A 24,089-nucleotide genomic window follows, 5' to 3' on the forward strand; every position below is an offset into this window, starting at 1 on the left:
CCATCATACATCTCATGACAAGGTGAACAATTGGCAGGTGACTCCTCCATTAATAAACTTCGTCAGGCAGATCGCAATATAAGGATAATGTGATGGAGGGGCTGGCTGGTATTCTCTCCTGACGAAGGTATTTAATACAGGTAGTAATGGGTGTTCCTTCAGGTAGGTCCAGGTCAGAGGGAGTTAATACCTGACGAAGGCACTGTGTGGGTGGGTGAGGTAGCACGTGGAGGAGGTGACATGTGGTGGTGGAGGAGGAGGTCAGACCACGTGGAGGGCGACCTGGTCCCCCTCTACTGTAGCAGGCGCTGACGGGGGGTTTGGGGGGATAGGGGCATATAAGTCGTCATCTACGAGCCCTGATTGGTGAACGCGGCACCGCTGGTCACGTGACGTAGAAACTTGACGCTGATTGGCTGGTCTCACTCCGTCTGGAGCTTTAGGTGACGTCACTGTTTTCCGTCACGTGACCAGTCGCCGCCATATTGGGACCGCGGGTGCACTGCGGAGTCGATGGTTAACTAGACTTTCCTCAATATACAGTGACTTTAACGTTAATTGTGCTTGAAAATAGTGTGTGATCAAGTAAGTAGTGGGCACGAGTGCAGTGAGGATAAGGACAGTGCCACTAGTGGTTCCGGCAGTGAGATATTAGTGTGTTAAGATGAATCTGACAGATGAAACAGACAACTGGAGAAGGCGCCAAACATTGAACACGGGTTTACCGCGCAACTTTGAATGTTGTGATGCTGCCACTAACGTTGGCTGCTCCTCCACTACCCGGAGTTGTCCCTGCTGCTGCTAGTAGAGGCATATAGAGGTGCTACGGAGGTGATAGAAGTGTGTTAGAGCTGTAACCCGTCGGGTAGAATCCAGCCGGCTGTGGAGTTAAGGGCGCCGGGCGGTGACAGGGTCGTAACCCACAGGCGCCGAGTGGGATCACACGCCCCACTGTTTATGGCACCCACTGGGTATTGTGGGTACTGTGGGCATCCCTGGGGGAGTGTGTATGGGTGGTCTACTGTTGTGGGTGGAAGAGTGGGCGATGAGTGGAGTGTGGGTGGTGGTGGGGGCGGCGAGTGGGTTAGGTGGAGTGGGATGTGGGTTACGCCGTTGGTGTGGTGTGGAACAAAGCGGAGCGGCAGCAGTGCGGGGGGAGGGGGGAGAGGGGCGAGGGAGAAGGGGGGTTACAGGGGGACGCACAAGTTGTACACACACACACATACACACACATCACCACGCACACACTTACATACGCACACACGGTCGGGGTGGGGGGGGAGGTGGTTTGGGGAGACTGGGGGGACACCACTACTTTTTCACGCACATACGCACATGGACGTACACATGCGTACATACGCTGACAGGGAGGGTGCACACAGGCTATGGGGTGGTGTGTGTACGCGGAAGTCTGTGGAGGAGACTGTGTGCGTGCTGGCTGGTATGGAAGAGTTCAATGTACACATGACCCGCTGATACACACACACACGCACATCTAGGATACGTTCACACAGCAACCCACCCCACCCTCCCTCTCTCCCTCCTTCCCCACTCTCTCTATCTCCCCCCACCTCCCCCTCGCCACACCACACTACCACCACACCCCACTAACCTCACCCACCCCAACACACACACACACACACATACATACATATATACATACATACATATGCTTGCAGCACCACAGGTGTGCTTGTCTCAGCTTGTTATAGTGTACATGTGTGTACATGTAATGTACACACTCGTATACAGTTATAATTGTAGTCTGACGTACATACGTACATGGTCACTCATACATGTGTGTTTTGTTATGTAAAGGTACACAAGTATAAACTTGGAATTGCGCACGCGCGCTGCCACATAAACACCTGTAAACAAAAATCTTGTTTACAAATACAGCTCGTACCTGTACACTCACCCTTAAGACACACGCACACACACACACACACATATAATTACCTTCGTACAGACTTTCTGTACTGTACACCCACGCAAACATTAATCTTACTGTACTGTACACACCAGTACTCTCACACACACACAACCATCTCAACATCAGTACTCAAAGATTCGCTTTTACACAGACAAATACAGAATCAAAAAGTTACACACACACACCGTAAGACATTCACCTGTACTAATACCTACCATACACACCCGCCCCCACACATACGTCACTGGTAAAGAACAAGACACAACATAACCACCAACACAGAATTTGGGTAACCACGTGAGAAATGGGCAGGGTGAGGTAAAGGTACGGCAGGGTGAGGTAAAGGTACGGGAGGGTGAGGTAAAGGTACGGCAGGGTGAGGTAAAGGTACGGCAGGGTGAGGTAAAGGTAAGGGTGGCAGGGTGAGGTAAAGGTACGGCAGGTGAGGGTAAAACGGCAGGGTGAGGCACGGCAGGGTGAGGTAAAGGTACGGGAGGGTGGGGTAAAGGTACGGGAGGGTGGGGTGAAAGGTACGGGAGGGTGAGGTAAAGGTACGGCAGGGTGAGGTACGGCAGGGTGAGGTAAAGGCATGGGAGGGTGAGGTAAAGGTACGGCAGGGTGAGGTAAAGGTACGGCAGGGTGGGGGTAAAGGTACGGGAGGGTACGGGGTGGGAGGTACGGGGAGGAGGTAAAGGTACGGCAGGGTGAGGTAAAGGCTGGGCAGGGTGAGGTAAAGGTACGGCAAGGTGAAAGGTAAAGGTACGGGTGAGGTGGGGTAGGGTACTAGACTGTTAAAGTTTATCCTCAACAAAATTCTTTATTGGGTGGGGTAGGGTACTAGACTGTTAAAGTTTATCCTCAACAAAATTCTTTATTGGTGTTGATTTGAACATTTGAACATAAACAAGTATACACAGTTGAACATAAGTATACTGTAAACATATAACATACAATTTTACATATACAATCATTCATACAAGCAAGTACATTATACATAACATACAAATAATCATACCTAAGCACCCAGACAAGCATATGTTAGCAACAAGTAGCCGGACATAAACAAACGGCAAACTAGCATATGTAAACAATAACAAACATACAAAGAAGCAAACATAAACAAACAAACAAACAAACACTTCTATAATATTTGGTGAAAAGTATTTGTATACATATAACCAAACATACAAGCACATGTTTGTGTGTACATAGACTTGTTTGTGTATGTATGTATGTCGATATATGTGTGTGTGACTGTATATGTGTATACTTGTTTATTTGTATGTGTACTTGTGTGTTGTCATCAGTTGCAGTATTACATAACTGTGTGTGTGTGTGTGTGTGTGTCTGTGTGTGTGTGTGTGTGTGTGTGTAGGCTCACTTGAAGATGTTATGTATTCAACCAGACTTGTTAATGGATTCTTAAGACTATGTGTATACTACTTGCTGTGTATGATGTTTAAGTAAGTCATTTATACTAATAACACAACATTTATACACAAACATACCGTCCCAGCTTGGTTTTATACACAAACACATATACACACGCCATCAGAAACAGACACAAACACGCCCATGAACAAACAATAAGACCTTTAAACAAACACTCATAAGCAAGCAAACATACATGTATCAACAAACAAATACACCCTTACACAAACAATTTCTCCCAAACACTCAAACAAACCCTCAGTAACAAACTAACAAAAACTTTCACTCATTAAGAAACACAAACATAAATAAACAAACAAACAAAAAATCAACAAACACTCATAACTAAAGACCTCCAATAGTAAACATAGCCTAAAATACTGGTTCACACACACACACACACACACACACAGTAGCAAATATGTGCTAGTTTATATATACTGTTATTAATGTCATATGTGTGTGTACAGTATGTGTGAGTGTATAGTAGACATACACACCACAAACGTTCTTATGACATTTGTGATACATCAGTTTTCATGAGTGAACACTTGTACCTACACACATTATAAGCACACTTGTAGTTTGTTTAATAGCAGTAAAAAATTATCGTGTGTGTGTTTTTATATACGAGTCTGAGTTCAGTAATTCGAGCACACTTAATGCACACTGTACTTGTGTTTCTTGTGAGGATGATCTGTGTTGACTCAGGTGTGTAGGAACAACAGATGCACCACTAAACAGGTAGTTGTGTGGGGGGTTATGGGTGGAACAGAGATACAGTACAGTAGGTATTACTTTATTGTATGGTACTGTACTTGTAGTTAACAGATCTAGTGTGAGAACTGTCTTTAAATTTACTTATTAAATGACAAGTAGGTCAAGGCATCCTTACATTTAGTTCTGCTTTAAATTGGACAAAAAATCACTAGTACTGTACAGGATCAGTACTGTATGCCTGAACCAGTGAGTACTGCCAGCCTCGAGTGTACAGTACAGTACACCCTTCAGTGATGATTATTATTATCAGTTTATTAAAGTGCCAGAGACAGAGGCCATGACCTACTTGTTGTTTCTTCAGCAACTTTAAGTACTGGCCTGTATAAGATATTAAATACTTCCTCACTGTTCTGTACAATACAACAAATGTTTTAGTAAAGATACCAAGAAAAACAAAGGATGATTAAGGGTGCAGACCTAAAACACTTGTTTACCCATTGAAGTAACTAATGTTTTATAAATGTAATCTCCCAACACCTGGATTAGTGGTGTCTCTTGTATAACATTACCCGGTGACAGTACAGTCTTGTGCGTGGTCAAGCTCACAAACTGATGCAGGTAGATGCATACAGTTTGATCATGTACACAAACATACACAGGAATATAGAAGAGGAGGAGGACGTTCCACATATACTGTATATACATTTGGTGCAATTGTATTGAACCATGTACAGTACAGTACAGTATACTCACACCAGTTATATGTGTACTGTACTGTGTGCCTGACTTACCTGGATATTATGCAATTTACTGTTGTATTAGAGGTCAAGGACACTGGGGATTTATGTTTTACAGTTTTATTGTACACAACCTCTGATATTTCCAATAATCTCTTTATATTACCAAACACTTGATACAGTATGGTATTAGTATAGACCTACACATAGGTGTTGATATTCTTAAAATATTCAACCATTTAGTTGCACCAGTTAGTGATGACCTCGTACCATTGGGCTCCAACGGTGAGAAGACTTTCGGGTCACCGGATGTTTGCCGTGGCCATGGTTAGGTTAGATTAAGTTAAGTTAGGTCATAACCACCCTGACCCAAACGTCCCACAACCGGTTACAACTATAGTACAGTATGGTATATCTCTCATATATTTACAGTATATTCCAAAAGTGTAGGGAAAGAAATTGAGAAGTTATAATGTTAAGGTAAAACATTGAAGGATCAAACTCCACCACCTAGTCCACCTCCCTTACTGGGTGTTATTGCCATTTATTTATCAAGTACTGTACTGTATCGTTTACACTCGTTGTCAGTGAATTATAAATTTTAATATTGACCTCAATAGACACAAGTATTTGTCTTTCAGTGAACTTTATTGACACTCAAATATTTGTTTAACAATAATTTAAAAAGCCCAGCCATAGTTTTTTCTAACTCAGGACATGATGCCTATCAGGTGCACTTCTAACCACAAGTATATAACAGTGTGTGTTGCATCACTGTTGTCTTTTCTTTATAAGAAAAAGTCAAAATTACAGCCTTAGAATGAATGAAATTCCTCAATGTATCTAATTATCTACCGGTACCTCTCCATTGCTTTAGAATCTCGCTGCTTTCAATGGCAAAGTTTCTGCGCTCCCCCACCCACCTGGGCCAGCACTGTGTACAGTACATGCTCATGACCAGCCATACATAGACAGCACTACATAAACAAAGTTCATGAGTTGTGTACATTTTTTCACCTGTACACTAAATGATTACTGTACAGTGTAGCTATATATGTACAGTATATGAGTGTTACTTTGTCCTGTAGCTACTGTACTGACAGGAGGTTGGAGTGTGAACTCTTGTTGTTGTTACAGCAACTGCTTTAGGCTGTGCGTACGGTACATTAATGATGGGCTTGTGTTTAATATCACAGATGTACTGTAGATGACAACAGCTTTTGTACGAGTATTTCCTCGTTATGAGTTTAAATCACCTTTGTATTGGCAATGTACCCCAACAGACTGTGAGCTGCTAGTACAGTATTGTAGCTTTTTGTTACAAGTTTTATCAAATGGTTTTCTTCAAAAAATGATCTTCTTTTAGAACCATTTTGACAAAGAACAAAATTAAAGTAATGTTCATTGTGAGTCTCTGCCAGAGCTGCAGTGATGTGTTACTTGCCTAAAGTTACTAAATACTGGAATACATTTGTGGTGTGAGCATCATGTACTGTACAGGGGTTGATGTGCACCTACTGAAACATGTTGAAAGATAAAAGTTGAACGTGTACAATATACTGTATCTTACAAAGGTAGCTTGATGTTATTAGGGATGACATGCTCTGAGTGTTCATCTTCACTACAGACAGTGAACTAATCACTAAAAAACAAATCAACTAATGAATGGAAATAACACCCAAAGTTACTCTTGAAACCTTGACACACATCTTTCTTAATGTCCCCTGTGTGATGGAGTGACCCACCAGTGCTCCCCCTCCTACAGTTGTGAACAATAATCCTTGTGTTATAATCTCTGACTTGGGTCTTACGAAGATAGGAACCCAACCTTACTTTACCTGATGATTAAACCTGGCTGTTGAATGATGGGGTTAGGTTAGGTTAATATTAGGGTGTTTAATTGTCAGGTGAAATAATGAATCCAGGAAAAAGATCAGAAGGAAAAAAAGGCGCGGAAAAACCTAACCTAACTTAACCTACGTGCAATGCCGTCATATATACTGTGCAGCATATTGTGTTGTCAATGTGTACAAGTCTTGTGACTTTATTTCCATTCATCGAAATATTTGGGGGTTCCTAAAATTCGTGATATCCTCAGACAATTTCTATGGAGTCTTTCGTCTTTTTTCCCCGTTGTACATTGTTATTTCGTGCTTCCTAACTTAAGGAGGCACTTGGTTTAGGCACTATCAGAATTTTGTTGCTTGTAATTGCAGGGTACAGTACCCTATTGTATATGTAGATTCAGTTGAAAATTTTCTTGGTTTGTCACAGTCAGGGGCCTGTCTCCTATCCTCTCTCTCTCAAAAAGAAAAAAATCTTGCTTTTTCTATAAATAACTTTCTCTGTATTTTAGCTCCACAATCATTCCTTTCAAAACTCTGCCAACTTTTTGCATGACTAAAAATTATCGACCAAAGTGGAACCAATGAGAGTGAATCAGTCGTTCCAACAATAAAGTAAACTTGTACATCATGATGAACCTGGGAGAAATGTTTCTTCTTAAAAACTCCAATAATGTAATTTAAGTCCATAAACTTAATAGTTATGATACTGTATATATATCAAGAGAATAATCACAAAGTAAATCTCCACCACTGTTTGTTTAGTGTCAGGACCCAGTTGACTTGTTGCTATAAATAGTATACTTATATAACTGTTTGATAATGAAGACTTTTCACTTTTATCTCATGTGTTGGTCCCAGGTAAAATGTTGTGTTTGACCAACTCCAAGTGTACCAGTTAACGAGGTCACTGGATGGGTCATTACCATACCTATAATAGTTTGTAATGCTTATAGCAGCAAGTTAGAGTAATTAGCCACAATTATAGATAATATTGAAGAAATTTAAAGGCTCATGAAGTTATAGATTTCATATGATACTGCCCAGCAAAATGGAATTGTCATTGTTATTACAGTCACAGGTTACCAAACATATATAGGTACTGTATTGTATAGCTATATCATAAGACAGAAGAAACCTACTATAGTTTTGTCTATATATTTATCAACCTATAGCGTCATGTACAATATTTATACCATTACTGTGGTGATTGTTTGTTATGACTGTCAATTCATATATTATACTGCTAATGTTTGGACACTGGTTGAAGGGATTTGTGAAACAGCCACACTGAGACTTGAATACTGTTTGGTCTATGGTACTGTACGGGAAGAGGTGTTCAGCTGTCTTCGTGCATATCTTTTCCGGGAGTATTTCTTGTGTTGGCTCCCCCCTCTCTCTCTCTCTCTCATTTCTTTCCTGCTTTGCTGTGGCACTGTCCTCCTTGAACACACACTGGCACTGTCCTCCTCAACACATAAAGAGCTTCCCTTTTAAGAAGTACATTAGCAACAAGGTGTTAAAGATGATATAAGACGTTGTATTGTATTTACAGTTTAAAATAATGCATCATTATGAAGGTGTTATTCAGTTAATTATTTTAACATGTTTGGTCATTTAGGGGTTGTCAACCGGGTCTTGTCGCTATAATACTGTTGGGCATCTTGGTATATTATTGAAGATAAGTTTATATTGTTAGCTAAAGATGCTATGTTCTTTAATGTCAAAACCATTGATCAAATCCTTCTCTTTGACCTTTACACAGCCGTAGACATTTGTGTGGCTGCCAGCTAGCTACCCTATTGACCCTAATACTACGATTAGCTTAACTTGTTAGCTTCGTGCATTTTCTGTGGTTACTTGAGGTTATACACGAAGGCTAAGGATGTCTGGTCATTAAGGAAGGCTGTGTGTACAAGAAAGGTCTTCTCTTGGGGGAAATGTTTGTCTTATAGTCACATAAGTAGTGTGTGAATTTCATCAGTTCATTCATTCCAAGTTGGGCAAAGTTTTCCTCATACTGAGTCAGGGTCAAGGACAACTTTAGCCTTATCTTTGAGGTACAGTTCACCCTAATCCTTCCATATACAGGAGTACTCTTGTCTTTTATTTACTGTGTACTGTAAGCTGGCAACATCTGCTTCCATAATTTGATTGGCTGAATCCATAAGGTTTGTCAAATAGTCTTGGTTGAGAGGTTTTAGTATTAGGTTTTGGAGATGGTGACAGGGTGAAGTGTTTGGGTAATGTGTTACACTTGTCTGCCACCTCCAGCAGGAACTATTGTGTTACAGTAGTCATGTGGCTAAAGATTGCCAACTACTGTAGTACTGTATTTACATTAGTTACGGTAGATTGTTGACAGGTGGTACAGTACCATAGGGTTGGTCTGGGTACAAGTTACACCACACTAGATTATAAGTGTTTGGTTGGTACAGCACACAAGGAAACAATGTTGTTAACTTGTAGGTTGTCTAGAATTATATTGCTGGTAATATTGTATTATTAAACTAGTCAGTCAGTGCAGCATATTGTCTTAAGGTGGTGCAAATTCTAAATTTCATTCATCATTGCTGAGAAATACTGTATAGTAAACTGTATGAGGAATGTGGCAGAGTTATGTACTGTACAGTACTAGACTTGTGGGTCTGGCTTGTCCATGGAAGGTGTTTCATGATTACTTGTTGTCTCTTCTTTCCTTCACTTGGGTGTTGCACTTGTCCTGTTGGGGCACATACTGTCCACGTCTCGTAAATGTTGCATTATTTTTCGGTGCAAGCAAAGAAACATATTTTATATTCAGTACAGTACTGGTACTGTATATGGTATGTACAGTATCTCGAATGTTATACAGCTGTTGTCAGGTCCTTAATGTATCAGGGTAAAGTGACTGATGACTTAAATAAATGTGTTAGAGAAGACTTCACTTGATACTGCTGGTACAGTACAGTGCAAAACTGTAGAGGGACGAACAGATCACCTTGACAGAGTCACTCATCAGTAATGTTAGGATCATTTATAAATCTTATACAGTTGTGTGATCTTCAGTGTTGTTGTCAATGTTTGGTCTCTTTCAGATTGGATCTCCAACACCATGTCGGAGAGTGAAGCAACAGCAGGGCTCGAAGAATCTTCGACTGGTGAGCAACTGTTTTACTGTAGTGATTCTTATTTACTGTAGCTCTTTGTTGTCATAACTTTATCACCAGTACAGTTAGTGAGCTTTAAGACCAGGAAGAGGCTGAGGTGTACAGTACAGTATAGGTATATGTTATGAATCAGTGTTAGTGGTCCTTATGGCTGCAGTGTAGTGTGGATAAGAGATAACTTGTACACTTACCTTTGAGGTCAACCTTGACTATTAAAAGCAGCCTCGAAGTCTTGGTCAATTATTGTTGTCAATACGTTAAATTTTTTCAAGCACGAGTGTTACTCTTGTCATCAAAGCTTAACTAACTGTTTAAAGCTGTTCTCATTAAACTGTTTCAGATCTCATGAAGATTAAAATATCAGCTTATTTTCCCTGATGATTAAATACCCTCATGCTACTTGTGGGGTTGGTTAGGTTAGCATTTGGGGTCGTTAATCTTGGGGTGAAATAAGACACAGGTACTCCCCGACTTACGTCCACCCGCACTTACGACCGCCACAGTCGTACCAAAATGTGGTCAAATTATTTATTTCTTAGTCCCAAAGTCAGTACACAGACAAAATTTTCATCTGTAATTCTCTTTAAAATGGCTGGCAAGCTTAAAAGTGAGCATTTTGTGGTGCTGAGAAGAAAAAGAGACCCAATTTTTTTATTTTCTGTGTTATTTAAGCATTTCCGACTTACGACCATTTCGACTTACGACCTGGATGTCGGTCCCTAACCCCGTCGTAAGTCGGGGAGTACCTGTATGGGGTATTAATCTTCACATGGTTCTTATATTCTTGTTTATCGACTAAAGTGTCCTGAACATATACAGATGAAGGTGAATGACATTAATATTCATCATGACATAAACTTTAAATCTTGTTCACTCTTTCATTGTCACTAAACTTGAGGTATATGATCGTGTTTTTCCGGGAATTATATTTTTTCACGTGTAATACTAGAAACTGGGGCTCCAATTTAAACCTTTACATTTATATGCATAGAATAATTTAGCAGGAAGGAAGTATGTCTGGCCTGATGACACCATTGTATTATATAGCTACGATGTACGTGGCTCTAACATTACTCTTTAGCCCGACTCTAAACCTCTTCTCTTCTTAACAGATAATGAAAAGGTGAAAGCGATTAATGGAATGAAAGAAATGGAAGAAGTCAAACTACAGAACGGGGAATCGGAGAAACCCCAGATAAACGGTGACGTAGAGAAAGGTGACGGTGAAGACTCTGAGGGAAGTGATAGTGAGGATAATGGAAAGTCAGAAGAGAACAGAAACCATAAAGAGGAGGAGGAGGAGGAGGAGGAGGAGGCCGCTCACACACAACAAAATGACGTTGACGCCTCGGAGGAAAGTATGGAGGCGGACGGTGTTGTGACGAACGAGGAGGAGCCCGTAGATGAGGATAACACAGAGGAAAAGATGGACGTGAGTGAACAGAAGGAGAAAGAGGCGGCAAAGAGTGACAGCAGTGAAAGTGGTGAAGAGAAAGAGAAAAAAGTAGAAGAGGAGAAAAGTGAGGGAGAGAAAGATAATAAGGTGAAAGATAAAGACAGTAAAGAGGGTGAGAAAGACAAAAAAGAGGTAGATAAGGATAGTGAAGAGGGAGAGAAAGACGACAAAGAGGCGGAGAAGGAGAATAAACAGGGGGAGAAGACGAATAAGACAAATAAGGAGGGAGACAAACAGAAAAAGGAGAGCGAGAAGAAAGGCGATGCAGTGACAGAGGAGAAACCGGCCGAGAAACCGGAGCCGAAAAAGTCCGAGGGAAAGAGGTCGAAAAAGTCGGCCAGGGAGACCTCGGACGACATACAGGAGGTGCCCATCAGGGAGACCAGGCAACTGAGGGTACGGCGGACCCCCAAGAAGTACACCGAGGACGACGACGACATTAAGATTACCGACGAGGTGATCAAGGACGACAGCAGCGACATTGAGATGATCGAGGAGAGCGACCCTCTGGCCATCAGTGACGCCGACGTCAGGAAGATACAGCAGAAGGAGAAGAAGGAGGTGAGTGGTGGCTTAATGGGATATATTTAAGTGGAAGTTTGGTGTCTGATAATACTTCACTCTGATGGGCTGACCTTACTGATACTCTGATGAGCTGACCCTACTTATGGTGAATGTCTTGTATGAATAGGAATCTTTGGTAGACTTTTTAAAACTGTTTTGTTCACTTGCTGTCATGAAAGCCAAGATGACACACACACAGTGGCATCAAGAGTGAGGGAGAGGAGCTGTTAGTTCACTTGGGGAACATCTCTGGCAAGGTAGCAGGAATGATTTAATACCCGTGTTTTTTATTTATATTTTGTTAGTTATTTTATTTTGTTGTTGTGGTCTTTATTAGTACCAGTATATTGTACCTTGATCACCTGGTTATAGTCTTGATGTTAGTTGGTCAAGTTATGTTATATTTTATGGGTTACATCTGTAGTACAGTTCTGGGCTGCTAACTTGTCTGTAATGAGTGAAGGTGGTTGTGGTGGTGATGGCAGCTACGTTAATATGACGGGAACTTGTATCTGTGCTGACCCAGAAAGTTATATCATGTGACCTTTTGATATTTTCTTGAAGGTCATAGAGGCAACTTTGATACTGTCCTTTACTCACCTAACCATTTATCTGTACAACCTCACCTCACCTCTCCATGTACAGTAATACTTAGAGATATGTTGTCGTGTTTATCCTTTTGGCCCCTGAAGGTTTCTTAAATCCAAATAAATTCTTAGATGTGACAATTGGTGTGAAAAGATTATTGTGTTTGTAAAGTAACTCGGCTCAGTATGATGATGTTACTTAACTTATACTGTGGAGCTGAAAGAAGTAAACTGCTTTCTTTATGCTTCCTTTGATTAAATATGAATATCACTGTTTAACAACCCAAACTTCTCCCTCTACTGTATAAGTTAAATAAAAATAAGAACTGGGTTTGAGAGAGCAAATCCTTACATTTACTTAGGGTACAGTACTGTGTGTGTCTGTGTGTGTGTGTCTGTCTGTCTGTCTGTCTGTGTATCTTGTGTCAGTGTAGACTCTAAGATGTGGAAGCTACCTAGTAAGAACTGAAGGTATCATAATTGCGTACAGTTAATAGGAGTATATACAGTACCCTACCATAGTGATAATACCGTATTGTACTTTAGATATTGGTATATTTATAAACAATTTCCAGAGTTGTTGGTTATTAAAGAAAGATTTTAATTGGCACTTGTAGCTACATGATAAGACAAGTATTAATGTTGCCTTGTCATAGTTGATGTTATTTAACGACTTAGCGATGGAGAAGTTAGTGATGTCAGGTGTAAGATTATGTTTGTAGTGACGGGGAATGTAGTGTTGTATGGTGTACTCTGTGTGTGGTGTAGTCTGTGTTGTATGGTGTACTCTGTGTGTGGTGTAGTCTGTGTGTGGTGTAGTCTGTGTTGTATGGTGTACTCTGTGTTGTATGGTGTACTCTGTGTGTGGTGTAGTCTGTGTGTGGTGTAGTCTGTGTTGTATGGTGTACTCTGTGTTGTATGGTGTACTCTGTGTGTGGTGTAGTCTGTGTGTGGTGTACTCTGTGTGTGGTGTAGTCTGTGTGTGGTGTAGTCTGTGTTGTATGGTGTACTCTGTGTGTGGTGTAGTCTGTGTGTGGTCACCCTGTGTTGCCATATATTGTGCAGCACAAATGGTGTACTCTGTGTTGTATGGTGTACTCTGTGTGTGGTGTAGTCTGTGTGTGGTGTAGTCTGTGTTGTATGGTGTACTCTGTGTTGTATGGTGTACTCTGTGTGTGGTGTAGTCTGTGTGTGGTGTACTCTGTGTGTGGTGTAGTCTGTGTGTGGTGTAGTCTGTGTTGTATGGTGTACTCTGTGTGTGGTGTAGTCTGTGTGTGGTCACCCTGTGTTGCCATATATTAATTAGCAGCAACAGTTAATGCTTGTTACTGAACTATTATCTTATCTGTTTGTTTATCTGAGTCGTTATCGCCGCTTGTACTGTTTTCTGTGCTTTGTTACGTCACTTTCATCCCTTGTCCCACACCCGGCCGTCCCAATCCTTCCTGCTGGATCACTCACTCACTCCTACACCTTCTAGCCAAGCATAAACTCCTTTCCTTAAGTTCAATTTGAGAGAGAGAGAGAGCTTTAGCTTTGTAATGAGTGGACTGTCCTTGAGTGGTGAGAAATATACAGTGCCAGCAAGATGATACAGGACACATACTTGGCACACATACTTATGAGAAATACATTTAACCTCACCAATAGGGTCAGAGTAATGAATGACCTGAGTACCGTTGACCTTCCCTAATACACGACCTTCTCTTATAATTGACCTTCCTTGTACATCACCATAGTTAATTACACCATCTTCTGCACTACACATAGAGGAAGAGCTGTGGTTTATTTTGGTGATTGTTGCTTGTAAGATGGGTAGTTGTTGTATCTCGTGTTATGTGTACTTGATTTACAATGATGTTGATGTGAGGTCAATACGCCATGGTATTCTTCTCAACCACTACTGTAATGTACTGTTATTATTATTGTTGTTGTTATGAATGAACGGTAAAGGGTGTCTTGGCTTCAGTCTGTCTGTCATCTCTCCATAGTCAATTTGGTCTTCACAGGATGACTTAATTTTTTGTTAATAAATTCCAGAGATAATGATTAACTTGGTGATGGGAAAGAGGAAGAACATTATTGATTTTAGGGTTAAAGTTTAAGGTTGGAAGGTATAGGAGCCTGGTAGTTAACCTCCTGTGTACTGTAGTGTTTACTGCTTCACACACGGCTCCTGGAACTTAAAGCTGCTCTCATAGGTCTGGTAACTTTAGTAAATAGTTAAGATCCTGACACTGTTCCTCTGAGTTGGAGAATGGCTGATGATGATCCTTGTTGTGGAGAGGTAGGAAGGGAGGCAGCACCACTAATAATGTCTTTAATCACACCTGTAAATACTGTGTACTGGAATGTTAACTTGTAAAAATGTGAAATAGAAAGATCCCAAACTTGTAGCTGCTGTACACCCACATAACCTTGACTCACATCAGGATGAGTCTTCCTCTCTCTACATCTGGTTGATTGACTGATGGCTCTCACAAGGTTTGATATTTTACCCACAACACTTTGATAAAACTGTCCACACTGAAGCTCTGGTGAATGTGACACTGTATGGTACTGACATTGTGTCCTGGAGGGTGTGAGAGTAAGGCTGGTTGATCACTTACTGTACCTCAAGGAGCCATAAGATAGGTGTTGACTGTGAAGGGCAGAGTGAGGCAGATTGATAATAGAGATTGTGGCATAAATTTCAGCTTGACTAAATCCTGTGCATCTCTGTTGAAGAGCCGTGTCTTATTCCCTTCTCTGTTATTGATAAAAACACTAATTATCTGTCATGGGTGATATTTAGTGTGTTAAAAGTTTTCCCTCTGGTGGCCAAACATTCACAAGTCACACAGAGTAGTGAGCCACCACGTACAGTACTCCAGCTGTGTACACTTACCGCACCATACTCGAATTATTTGTCTTAGGAGGGACATGTTCCTGGTCACTGATGCTCAAGTCTGTTACCTCAGTAGTGTAGGTCGTCTCTCACAGTGAGGAACAGAACATCTTAAGTCCTTCATAGTCTTAACAACACTTGGCTCTATGGTAATCTTTTTCCTCTTCTCAACTTGTGACAAAATTTTTTGGTAGACTTACGGTGTTGTTGTACTGTTGGCACCATCACTTACAGTATTTACCAAACTGAACGTATGAAGAAAGTTTGGTGTATTGGGGAGGAATTTGTGGTTCTGTCTGTTTAATGTGATGTTGAAAGTGGAGTGAGGTGAGTGTACAGCCCCACACTGATGCTCTTATATATCAGCGAACTGTATTACACAACCTTTCTGTCTTAGTGGTGGTGGATATTAACTCTAGCTATTATAACTCGAGAAAGAAACTAACTACGTATTTGATCAAGTTTCTCTCATATGTCCTGTACAGTATTGTCATCCTGTGAGAGCTTGAGGAATATGGTTGCCAGGTTGTTGTCGGTGGTTTGAGATAATAATGTCTTGAAGTGTTGTTGGTCAGCTCTTGTCTTGACACTGATTCTCAAACAACCATAGTGTGTTGTGTGTCTGCCTGTTTCTCCTGTATGGCTGTCAGTCATCTTAATGTTTTGATCCTAAATAATATCTTGGTGGTCGGTGTTGTGTGATGGCTGGTCTGTCATCCTTTGTTTGCTTCTCACCATACACCTGTCGTGAGGGTTACTGTACAGGACGGTCAGGTGACAACACTTGCTTGATGTCAAACACACCATCACTTGATGTATTGAACCTTCTGCTGGGTGTTGATCTATACTGTTAATAATACAAACACCGGCTGTATCAGAGTGTAGGTGAGGGGCTACAGACACTGTACCTGTAACCTGGACATAATTGCAATAATTGTTCTCTCCCATTATTAGTTGTTGGTGCTGTGTGTAGCTGACAGGTGCCACTCCTCACAACCTCTAAAACTGACACCATTAGAGTTTATTGTTGGCACTTAAGTTATCCCAATTACCCAACGGTAGTTACGGCTATGACAGCTACAAGACTCTTCCTAGCAACTAGTGGAAAAAGACCCAAACTTTGCCATCACTTAATAGTGATGTCAATAAGTGTGTGTTGAATATTAGACACTGCTACCACTACTCTTTACTGAACAATGTCTGGGATCAAACCTGTTGTAAAATATTGAACTGAGAGTGGGCCTCCCTCCCTCCATCAATCAATCAATAGTCAACAAGATTGTATATTTACATAGTAATAACTATAATACTAAGTCAGGTGCCAATTACAGAAACACTATGCCTCTTAAGACTTTACTCACTCATACATGCATACACTCATACATACATACATTTTACTTTATTTTAGACCATCATTGAAGGCCATAAGTTACCAAAGTCATTAAAAAAGGCTGCCAGTTGTTGTGGCTGTAACACTACAGTATTGTTTCCCAAGTGAAGACATTTGTCAGCAAGATCTGGATGGGTGTGTCTTGTGAGAGTCCCCAAGCTTCTCACTCAAGGTCAAGGTCACCTGTCACAACTTATCACCTTTATAATTGTTGTTTGAATACATTTTTGTGGAGCTTCTTGTGAATAAGTACCAAGATGAGGCTTTTAACTACCGGTTGTGTCAGGTCAAGGTCACTCTCAGGTCAAGGTAGATGTTTGTGTTGTCTCTTATAACAGTAAAGATATTTGATGAAACTTGTGAGAGTAAAGTGTGGAGCATCAGATCAAGTCTCTTATAAAACACAAGTGTCAAAGGTCAACAGCTTGACTACAACCTCACAAACTTTACTCCAAAATGTGAACTACAGTACAATACTGTACCTTGAAGTAATGTTGTTACTTTTTATTTATTTATTTAGTTTAAGTATCTGTATTAAGAGAGGCAGCGGCTGATTGGATAAAGCAGTTCCTAAGGGTCGTTGGTTTGGTTCACCCAACTGTAGATAATCCACCTTTAGGGAGAAAGAGGCTGTTTCCTGTTGATTTTTGGGGTCATGGGGTCAAAAGTTCAAGGTCATCTAGCCATCTAATGTTTGTTGCCAGATGTATGTGGGTTCGTCATCATCTGGAAACTCTCTGTAGTAAAACTTTCCCCCATCAATTAGCTCTGCATCGTTTTTTCTGTTTGTCAGGTTTTTAGATTCATGTTATTGCTTTTTTACGTTAACTTGATAAATTACCGATAATATAGTATTGTATAGTACTGTCTCCTGCCAGACATTGTTCCATCACATACTTGTTCATGTACAAGATCTGTATATTAAGTTTTCTGTAGTGTGCCCTTGTTCAGTTCCCTCTGGCCCACAAGTTTAACAACAATGACTCATTATATCGTTGGGTCTTCCTGCCACTCATTTGGTCTTCTGGCATCATCGTTAATGTTTATTCACAACACAGCAGTAGTCACCTTCACACTCTACCATTCTCACCTGCCAACACAAGGACAGTATAGAGACTCTTTATTATTGGTGTTTTGCAGCAGAGGCCAGGATGTATAGAGGTTCTGTACTGTATTAGCAGAGGCCAGGGAGGTAGAGGTATTGTGTTAGGTGGAGGCCAGGGAGGTAGAGGTATTGTGTTAGGTGGAGGCCAGGGAGGTAGAGGTATTGTGTTAGGTGGAGGCCAGGAAGGTAGAGGTATTGTAGCAGGTGGAGGCCAGGGAGTTAGAGGTATTGTGTTAGGTGGAGGCCAGGGAGCTAGAGGTATTGTAGCAGGTGTGTTAGGTGGAGGGAGACAGTGTACATGAGAGGAGGGAAAGGTTGAGGAAAATATACATAGGAGAGGAGAGGGGACAAGACAGCCTAAGGGTAATAAAAAGTCTAAAGGAGATGTGTGGTGATGGATGGATGGCTCAGGAGGCCCCCGTGTCGTCCCTCAGAGGAGCTCCCTGGGGTGTGAAGTATTGCTCGTGTTATGGAAGAGATTTACCTACACCTGTTATGGTTCGTTCTTCACTAACGGAGGTGTCTTGATGTCTATTGCAGTTCACACACACACACTACTGAGTTTACATGATTGAACAGTACAGTAGTGTCATAGTTTATAGACCAGGTGGTTACTGTACCATGCTCTTGTGTACAACAGTTACAGCAGCATTAAAAGAAAGGTTAAACGTTGTGTATTATTTTGTTATGAGAACGTTGTTACTGGGGGAGAGGTAGTTGAGGTTAGGTTAGTTTGGGGGAGGTAGTTAAGGGTGCACTACATTTTTTCTCAAGGTGTTTGTCATTATCCATCATCGTAATAATAATAATGACTGACTGACTCACTCACTCACTATCTGTGGAAAATAATATAAAGGATGTGTGAGATTGTTTTTATCATTATTGTTATTATTTTTCCTCTCACTATTGTTCCTGTGTGTCTGTCTGTATGTTTTGCTCTCCTCTCCTCTTGGCATCTTAAAAAAATACTGTAACTCATAGAGAATAAATTTATATCAAATTTTTTTAGTATCTTGTGTTTGATTGATTAGTGTCTCTTTCTCTCTTGTGTGTTATATGATAAGACACTCAGCTACTGTTGACTTTCATCACTAGTTCTTATGACTCTCACTTGGAGGATAAATTTATGACCCAATAAATGGCAACTCCTACTTATTGTCAGTCCTGCCCTGTGGCAGTGTTGTGTACTAGTGTTGTATGTACAGTGTTCCTTGTGTGATGAACACTGGTGAATATAGAACTTACCTTCCACCTCCCACCTGTTGTTGTACCTTCATTATAACCAGTCCGGTGATGAAGAGATGTCACACTGAGGCCAAGACACAGTTAAGTAGTACTGAAGCTTTGAGTGTAGAGACAGGTGGAGTAACAAAGTCTATGTTAGGCTGTTGTTGTACAGTGTGTGTAAGACAGTTCAGTGTTGTGTTTAGACATCTCTGAGTTACCTGGTCACCTTTTCAATCTGTCAGTGAGATTGCTTCATTACCTGTACAGTACAATACACTGGGGAGGACCAGTCAGGGCATACAGTACTGTACTGTACTGTGTTATGTTTACAAACACAACTATGATTTTTCCTCACAGGTGAAGAGCTTTGTACAGTACAGTCTACTCACTAAATATATTTCCACAGATAAAGTCGAAGGACCCAAACGTGATCATTATAGACACGAACACACTGCTGAAGAACCAGGGTAATCTAGCAGCAGCCGTCGCCCAGTCCACCAGCACCACAATCCACACAGTCACGGCCCGGGGCACCTCCACCGCCGTCTCAAACATCAATATACAAAATGCTATCCAAGCCATCACGGGCGGAGTGCCTGCCCAAGGCCTACAGTCGGCGTACATCACTGCATTACAGCAGGTCAGTCCCAAGGTACACTGTCAAATGCTTTATGTTTTGTTTAAGTGGAGGCTTAAGGGTGGGAGCATTAGCTGAACTGTGCGAGTCTTGTTATCATCAGACTCCCTGTGTTTCATGATAACAAGATTATATTGAGAAGAGTGTAAATAATTGTCAGGTGTAAGAGTTAGCATACAGGTGTGTGAGGAGGTGAGGCAGATGTAGAGGTGCAAAAACAACAGCTGCATTATGAGTCACTGATGATACAAAAATGAATGAAGATATAGCCAAAATTAAAGAGGGGGGCGGGTGGGAGGGGTGATGCAACATGAGTGTCATAAAAGGATTGAAAGCCCAGGATTTGTTAAGGAGGTAAATGAATGAATGATGAATGTGTGTGCGTGTGTGGAGATGATTAACTGTGGTCTTATGGTTGGGGTAAGCTGGGAAGAAGTTGACTAAAGAGTTAAAGTCTCATTGATAGTTGAGCTGAGTTATAAAAAAAGTGATAAAGAGAAACATTCAAGTAATTTGATACGGGTTTGGTGACGACCCGAGTTAGCCAAGCTGGTGCGGAGATGGGGAGGTCAGGAGAGATGGATGGTGTGGGGGTGAAGGGGAGGTCAGGGGAGGTGGATGGTGTGAGGGAGAAGGGGAGGTCAGGGGGAAGTACTTGAGGTGAGGGAAGTGGACGTCCAGGAAGCAGCGGCAGCAGAGTGTGTAAATGATGGTAAAGGTTGTTTTGTGGTATCAGCTGGTGTGTAAGTGTGTCGGGGATCTCATGACGGTTTGGGACTCTGGCTTAATTCACCTGATGATTGGACACCCTAATGCTAATCTGACCACACCTAACAACCAAAGCCAACCCAATCAAATGTAACCAAATTTAAGATAACCAAATATAACCTTATTTAACCTATCATAACAGAACTAGTCAACCCTCACCCACATTAGGTATTAGGGTGTTTAATCATCAGGTGAAATAAGGTGATGTTCCTGATCTTCATGAGATCTGATGCCACAGGTGAAGGTAAGTGAAGGAAGGAAGGAAGGAAGGAAGGGTGTTATCGCTCCTTAAGTCCAGCACACACAGCATCGTGGGGAAAGGTTTGCAAGGTGTAAGAAGGTTCAGCTAATGCATTGGTTCTGATTATGCCAATATTACTTAATATATTTTGTAAGTTATGTTTTGAGTTTTCTTTTATTGTTCTACTTGTTATTTTCTTGTTAGACTTTGAGCACAAGTTCCATGACATGTAATTGTGAAACTCTTATCAGTTGTGGACAATTGAGATAAGGCAGAACATTAGCAGCAACAGACACCTTGTATAGTATAATCCAACACTGTATCAACACACTACAGGGCTTCTCTGAGATATGTACACAGCACCGCCTTACGTGTGTTTGTGGGGATCTCATGGATGTTTGTACTAGAACAGCAACATTGTCATCACTCGTACGGTCCCCCATGAGTTGCTCTTGTAATATAAACACTCGTGTTATGTCCACAAAAATGTGTAAGACGTTGTATATACCTTTTTCTGGGACACCACTGCACAGGTGTTAATGCTTCACTATAAGGCATAATAGAGCAGAATGTAACACTTCATCCTTGGCTTATTTTCCCCAACATTGTCTTACATGGCTTGTAGTAGCACCTGTCACACACACACACATTGAGTAGTAGGAGATGTAAGTAAGGTGATGCCTCTTGGTGTCACATTGGTACAGTATAGTCAGCCAGGTCATCAGTTAATCCCTTCATCTTGTTGCCAGTTTCTGCTTTGCAATTTAGCCGTAATGTTCCTCAAATTTATCTCCTCTGGGAAGCTACTTCAAGAACTCTCTTTACTGTTACTTTAGATTGACTAATAATCCTAGAAGGGATCTACACCCCACCAACACAAGTCTTCTCGCCCATCATGTGCCTCACGCCCGGAGTTTTAAACGCCCTCTTACGTTGAAGACGGTCGTCGCGTTTCAACCCGAGTTTTAAAAAAGTGAGTCGAAGGATACAGCAGTACAGTACTTAACGGGGTGGTGTGGCGGTAAAATTAACTAATTCCAATATTATAAATTAATTTGATTGGAATTAGTTAATTTTACTGCCACACCACCCCGTTAAGTACTGTACTGCGGTGTCCCCCGGGACTCATTTTTTTAAAACTCGAGTTGAAACACGACGACCGTCTTCAACGTAAGAGGGCGTTTAAAACTCCGGGTGTGAGGCTCATGAACCTGTAAATTCAAGACATGACCCAGTGTACCTTCTGTAGACCCAACACTGTGTCGAGCTTCAGAGGTTCATGGGTGGGAGAGAGGACTGTGTGTAGAGGGTTTACACTTAGTTCCTGTTTGATGTTTAAAGTTTGAGGAACAGTTTGGTGGTCACATTCTCATTATATCTGTGCCCTTGATTTATATTTGTTAATTTTTCTCTTGTTTATAATTGATTTTATGTCATATTATAAGTGTATTCTTAAGTCATTGATATGATAAGGTTATTTGAGAGTGAAAGTGTGTGTGTGTGTGTGTGTGTGTTAAAGAGTGAGAACAAGAATACTTCCACGAGTTAGTAATTGTGTTTGTGAGACAGTGTGTTGGTGTGTATTGATGTGTGGGAACATGGAAGCTTGGGAATATCTGTGTAAAATAGAATGTGTGTGTGTGCGCATGCTTGTGCGCATGTGTGTATATTATTGATTTCCACTTTAATTTTTACACATAAAGAATTTGATATTATTATCATTACTGCACCAGCTTCCTTTTGTCCTCATTTTATGTAATTAATGATATAACCTGAGCAATCAAACCCCTTTATGTGTGGAGTCGTGTGACCCCCTAGCCTAGTGTACTGCACCCTGCCCCTAGACCCTTGATCAGTAGTCGTTGACGTGCTAAGCCTGCAACCTTTACCTAGAGTTCCAACTCCTGACCTCTTGCAGGTACTGCTGGCTCAGGGTGGGCAGGTACCCATGAACTCCCAGCATTTGGCTCAGCTGCAACAATATTATAACAGTTTAGGTCATTTGCAGGATGACGCCTATGTGATTGAGGCGCCATCGTTTATTGTGCCCTACGTTATGGAGGGGAAGCCAAAGGTAGGTCACCATCTAGAGGTGATGTTGTTTGTCTGTACATTACAGTAGTGGTGGTTCATTTACTGTGTAACTTGGTCAACACTTGTGAGCGCCTTTTAATCTCTATACGAGTCATACGTACGGTTGTGTTTGTGCTGTTGGCTACATCCTTACTGCATGTGAGAATCATGACAAGTAGTACTGTAATAATTTTTTCTGTTTATTCATTAATTACCTTTTTTTATCTCATGTTTACCCAATTACTGTATTTCATATTTATGTCTTATGTCTTCTTCTTCAGTCTCTCTCTTCTTCTTATTTGACTCTTAACTTAACTTAGCATTTTGTGAACGGACTGAACTGATTTCATTTCTCGGTACATTATATACAGTTGATAGTCTCTCAGTCTCTTCACTAGATAATACTCAGCATGCATCTCTCACTTTAAGAACTAGATTTTAATGTAGTTTTCTTTATAAACATTGAAAAAAAAAAACCTAAGTTAGTCCTTAATTGAATCACTATCCCAAGACGCTGATGACCTAGTTAATGAGGCTCAGGATACTCAAGATGGGTCCAAGATCCTCTAGTGACCTGGATGATTTGAGGTCAGAAGTTGTTAACAGGTCATGGATCGTCTAAGAGCTTTGGGTCACTGGGTCTTGGGTAATGTGATCTTGTGTGGCATGTTGTGTGTTGCTCTCTCTCTTTCTTTCTTTTTCTCTCTTTCTTTTTCTCCCTCTCTTTTTCTCCCTCTCTTTTTCTCCCTCTCTTTCTTTTTCTCTTTTTCTCTCTTTCTTTTTCTCTCTTTCTTTTTCTCTCTCTTTTTCTCTCTCTTTCTTTTTCTCTCTCTTTTCTCTCTCTCTCTCCTTTGTCTCTTCTTGTACTACATCCTCTTCCTCCTCCTTCCTCCCCCACCCTCTTACCCCCTCCTCTTTCTCACTACCTACACCTTGCCCCTCCTTCCCTCCACTTACTACCTACACCTTGCCCCTCCTTCTCTCCACTCACTACCTACACCTTGCCCCTCCTTCCCTCCACTCACTACCTACACCTTGCCCCTCCTTCTCTCCCTCCTTCCCTCCCAGACATGGAGCAGAAGCCAAGCCATTGGAAGGCTACATGAAACTTAACAGCATTACTTACACCCTGACCTGACCTGGTGATGGTGATATAGTAAGTTACACCGAGACTTTGAGTTGGTTGTTCTTGGGGCGAGTGTTGGACAAAACCCTCAGGACATTGTATAATATTATATTGAAGAAACTGTTAAAAGTATTATACAGTACTTAAACGCTTGTATAATACCAGAGCACATTAACCTAACCATAAGAATGAACATTATAAAGGATCATCTCAC

The 24,089-nt window shown here is 41.2% G+C and overlaps 1 protein-coding gene across 1 annotated transcript in view; it reads left to right on the forward strand.

Annotated features, from left to right (window-relative positions):
- Positions 1 to 481: 481 nt before the first annotated feature.
- LOC121869030 (MOG interacting and ectopic P-granules protein 1-like) overlaps positions 482 to 24,089 on the forward strand; it is a 46,919-nt gene continuing 23,311 nt past the window's right edge. The window contains 5 exon segments of the mRNA XM_042370108.1: positions 482 to 585; positions 9,743 to 9,805; positions 10,927 to 11,831; positions 19,437 to 19,682; positions 22,595 to 22,750. Of these exon segments, the coding sequence (XP_042226042.1) occupies positions 9,760 to 9,805; positions 10,927 to 11,831; positions 19,437 to 19,682; positions 22,595 to 22,750 (1,353 nt within the window). The 5' untranslated portion in view covers positions 482 to 585; positions 9,743 to 9,759.

The sequence above is a fragment of the Homarus americanus genome, unplaced genomic scaffold (assembly GCF_018991925.1).
Source record: "Homarus americanus isolate GMGI-L3 unplaced genomic scaffold, GMGI_Hamer_2.0 scaffold24694, whole genome shotgun sequence".
Classification (NCBI taxonomy): Eukaryota; Metazoa; Arthropoda; class Malacostraca; order Decapoda; family Nephropidae; genus Homarus; species Homarus americanus.